A 5,000-nucleotide genomic window follows, 5' to 3' on the forward strand; every position below is an offset into this window, starting at 1 on the left:
ATCAACACTGATATTACCAAACAATTCTTTTTCGCTTAAGGGGTTAAATACTGTACTGTATTTGTTCAGTGGCTACTTTCCTCTTGACAAGGGTGGAAGAGACTCTTTAGCTATGGTAAGCAGTTCTTCTTGGAAAAGGATTATCCAAAATCAAACCATTGTTCTCTAGTCTTGGGTAATGCTATAACCTCTATACCAAGGTCTTCCACTGTCTTGGAGTGGAATTCTTTAGATTGAGGGTACACTCGGGCAAACTATTCTATCTTATTTCTCTTATTCTTGTTATTTCAAGGTCTTTATAGTTTATACATGAAAGATTCATTTCAATCTTGTCATTACTTATACTTTTACTTGAAAAAACTTGAAATAAAATCATCATTTCCACTTCATCCTCTCATAATCCATGTAACGATCTTGAATTAACTACAGGATTTATTAATAATTTTTACAATTTAAATTTATTTATGATCAATTGATATTATCCATTCCTATTAGTTATTAAATATTTTCTCGACGAATCATAATCCATGTATTAACCCTTTTACCCCCAAAGGACGTACTGGTACGTTTCACAAAACCCATCCCTTTACCCCCATGGATGTACCGGTATGTCCTTGCTAAAAAAATGCTATAAATTTTTTTTTTCATATTTTTGATAATTTTTTGAAAATATTCAGGCATTTTCCAAGAGAATGAGACCAACCCGACCTCTCTATGACAAAAATTAAGGCTGTTAGAGCAATTTAAAAAAAAAACTGCAAAATGTGCGGGGAAAAAAATAACCCCTTGGGGGTTAAGGGTTGGAAATTTCCAAAGAGCCTGGGGGTAAAAGGGTTAACTACAGAATTTATAAAGATTTATTAAAATTCAAATCTACTTATATTCAATTGATATTATCCATTTTCATTAGTTGTTACATTTTCACATGAAGAATTCACTTTCTCTTCAACAGTGGTGCCAAATGAACGTCCTCACCTGACTGGGAGTCGAGAATATTATCACCTAAATGACCTCATCAAGCTAAACTGTACAGCGCCCTTTGCAAAGCCACCAATCTCTCTAACTTGGTATATCAATGACCATGAGGTACGTATATTGACTATTTCCTTTTATGTATATATATATATATATATATATATATATATATATATATATATATATATATATATATATATATATATGTATATACATATATACACATATATATATATATATATATATATATATATATATATATATATATATATATATTCAAATAAGCCACATATTTTAATACATTAATGTCTGGATTCTCTTATTGAGTTCGGGATCAGAGCCCCTAGGTGGAACCACTCAAAGACAATATCCGGAGGTCGATAAGAGAACCCAGATATTGATGTAATAAAATATATGGCTTATTTGTATATGAAAAACATGTCTAGATGTGCAAATTATATATATATATATATATATATATATATATATATATATATATATGTATATATATATTGTATATATACACATATATATATAAACATACGTATATATATAGATATATATATATAAATATATATATATATATATATATATATATATATATATATATATATATATATATATATATACATGTATATATATATATATATATATATATATATATATATATATATATATATATATATATATCTTCTTCCCTGCCGTTATTTTTACATTAAAGGGTCGGTTGCCTGATGTGACCTCTCCAATGCTTTCTATCAAAGTCATCCCCTCCACCATACCTCTTCTCTCCATATCCTCCTTCACCTTATCTCGGCATATAATTCTCTGCCTCACCCTTAATCTTCTCCCCCTAACAAGTTCCTCTCTGATATACTTATCTATCAGTCTATCTATCTATCTATCTATCTATCTATCTATCTATCTATATATATATATATATATTACATATATATATACATATATGTATATATATATATATATATATATATATATATCTACTGTATATATATATATATATATATATATATATATATATATATATATATATATATATATATATGTATATATTTTAAACGCCCTGACATCTTCGATCAAAACATATAAAGAAACATCACTCTTTTTTATCAACATTATCCGTTCTTTAACTTGGCAAAAAACCTGTTATCTAATTACTCAAATAACAATGAACATGACATGTACTATGTAATTGTTATGCGTTAGTGTGGCGGGGTGTGAAGTCATGAACACCACACCTATGAATCTTACTGATTGATAATCGATTCTGCAATACAAACTTTCCCATTACAATATATATATATATATATATATATATATATATATATATATATATATATATATATATATATATATATATATATATATATATATATATATATCAACACTCAATCATCATTTAAGTGACTTCCAAATCGTAAATTACATCTGATAATAAAAATAATTCCCTTTTCATTTCTGAAATAAAATACATAAATACTACCATTCAAAAACACTTCTCTCTTTCTGAACTCAAAATGAAAAATGAAAAAAAAAAAAAAAACCTATCTCATGAATTTTGATACCGTTTTAACCTACCTAACAGGGTTGTTGTGGCCTGATTTGTAACCTCCCTGCCTGGTGTTTGTCAGACGTGGGTTCGAGTTCCGCTCAGACTCGTTAGTACCTTTAGTGTCTGCTACCTTACTATCCTTATGAGCTGAGGTTGGGGGTTTTGAGGGAGCCTATAGGTCTATCTGCTGAGTCATCCGCAGCCATTGCCTGGCCCTCCTTGGTCCTAGCTTGGGTGAAGAGGTGGCTTGGGCGCTGATCATATGTATATATGGTCAGTCTGTAGGGCATTGACCTGCTCGATCGGGCAATGTCACTGTCCCTTGACTCTGTCATTCATGAGTGGCCTTTAAACCTTTAAACCTTTAAACAGAATACGTAAATAGCTTACCTTTAATTATTACAACAGTCTCAGTCTTACTTGTTACAAACAATCATGATTTGCAGGTAGTTTATAAGCAATGATTTCAGAGATTTGCATGCAAGCACCATTCCTGACCGTAACAGATATCCATGGTATATAGCCCACCAATAATGTTTGAGATTTTCTCATTTCTGTTCACTCATGCAAGTACTCCCAAGATCAAACAGATTTCTACCCTTGCATTTGGTATTCTTTTGTGATTATCTATCAAAGTGTACAGTAGAACCAATGTTGCTTAATTCAATTGACAGAAACATCTGTGACTGATCTGAAATTCGTTTGTGGTAACCTAACAATCTAAAATAACGGGAGATGAGGAACCAGATTGCGGGTTGTTTAAAAAGAACTGGAGCTAGATGAGGAAGTGGAGAGATTAAGTCATAGGGATAAACTTAATCTTTATAACCAAGCCATCTGAGACTGAGTTTTATATAGTATAAAGAATGGCTGCAAAAATATGGGGTTAATATTTTTGGAAAAGTTTTAATATAGGAGATTAAGACTGCAAAGAGCAATTGGTAAATGAAACAAAAAATATATGCTAAAGAAAATATACTTGGGGGACACCACTAAAAATGAGGCAAGTCAACTAAATGTTTTGTTATAAACAATAATAAATATAGGTGAATGGATTAGATAGATCAAATACCGGAGTAAAAGTAAAAAGATAAAAATAAATTTAATCTTTCGGATCAAATATTGTCAGCTTCTACTTGGTTGGCTAATGCCTAAAAGTCATCAAAGAAATAACGGTAAGTCAGGAAAGATAACTGGCAAAATCCAGTAATATCCTGGCAGAATAGGTAACAGAAGAATATTTAATTTAAAATTTATCATATCCGCCTTCTATTAGAACAGATATATTAGTGTAGCCTAACGAGAAGAAAAGTTGTCAGATTATTGCACAAAAAACTTTATAATGACTATTATTACAAGAAGGAAACAATTTCATGTTAAACACTATTGCTGCATCAGTTGCATTATCCTTTTATTCTATCTCCTTTCATTCTAGATTGGACATTTCAAATCGAAATATGGAAAGAACCTAGTGCATAAAGCCTAAGCCTTTGGTTTAGAATGAAGTAAAGCAGAGGATGCGAAGTTAAATAATGTTAAAGTTAAGGTAATCTGTTGGAAAAGTCTTTGATTTCCAGCAAATGATATGAACAGTATGTAATGGCACCATAGCCATTAAGTCACAGGCAGAACCAGAAACAAAGGATGTTTATATCTTTAATCAAACCATTTTCAACTATAGTCCATTTCTTTTAGCGAGTCATATTTGCACCGACTCGCAACGGTGCCCTTTTAGCTCGGAAAAGTTTCCTGGTCGCTGATTGGTTAGAATTATCTTGTCCAACCAATCAGCGATCAGCAAACTTTTCCGAGCTAAAAGGGCACCGCTGCGAGTTGGTGCAAATATGACTCGCTAAAAGAAATGGACTATGGAACGGACACTCGGTAGAGTGCGTACGTTCACCTATATCATGTTGAATATCACAACATCGGTAATTGAATTATACATGCAAATCAGACAAATATTGGCCACAATATGTCAAAAAGCGTCTTAGATCTTTTCGGAACCTTGGCGATGACTTCTGACCCAGTCAATCACAAAATCTAATAAAATTATCTTTCAATTATGGGCAATCATCCCACTCATGAGATTTGGTTAAATAGTTTTTGAGAAATGCGAATCACAAACACACAGACAGACATACGAACAAATACACGCCTATCAGATCATAAACTTAAAATAAACCGAAGCAGTTGCACCATGAATAAAAGGCATTGGAGAGGGTCCATCAGGCAAACGACCCTTTAATGTAAGGATAACGGTGGGGAAGAAGAGGTGGAGTAACAATTAGTTAAAATGTACATCGATATTTTGGTGCCGTGATCAAAGGATCTTCTGTGGAACCAGTCAACCACACAAAAAAAAAGGTAAAACTAAAACCTTCCCTGGCGAAGTATCACTATCCTCTAATGAATTTCCCTCAGGCCCTTGAATGAATAAATTAATCTCAAACCA

The 5,000-nt window shown here is 31.8% G+C and overlaps 1 protein-coding gene across 1 annotated transcript in view; it reads left to right on the top strand.

Moving 5' to 3' along the window:
• The window catches only part of LOC137640692 (uncharacterized), a 49,329-nt gene that overhangs the window by 40,587 nt on the left and 3,742 nt on the right, over positions 1–5,000 (top strand). Inside the window, exon 4 of the mRNA XM_068373186.1 lies at positions 911–1,086. Coding sequence (XP_068229287.1) covers positions 911–1,086 — 176 coding nt within the window. The remainder of the gene's footprint in view (positions 1–910; positions 1,087–5,000) is intronic.

The sequence above is a fragment of the Palaemon carinicauda genome, chromosome 1 (assembly GCF_036898095.1).
Source record: "Palaemon carinicauda isolate YSFRI2023 chromosome 1, ASM3689809v2, whole genome shotgun sequence".
Classification (NCBI taxonomy): domain Eukaryota; kingdom Metazoa; phylum Arthropoda; class Malacostraca; order Decapoda; family Palaemonidae; genus Palaemon; species Palaemon carinicauda.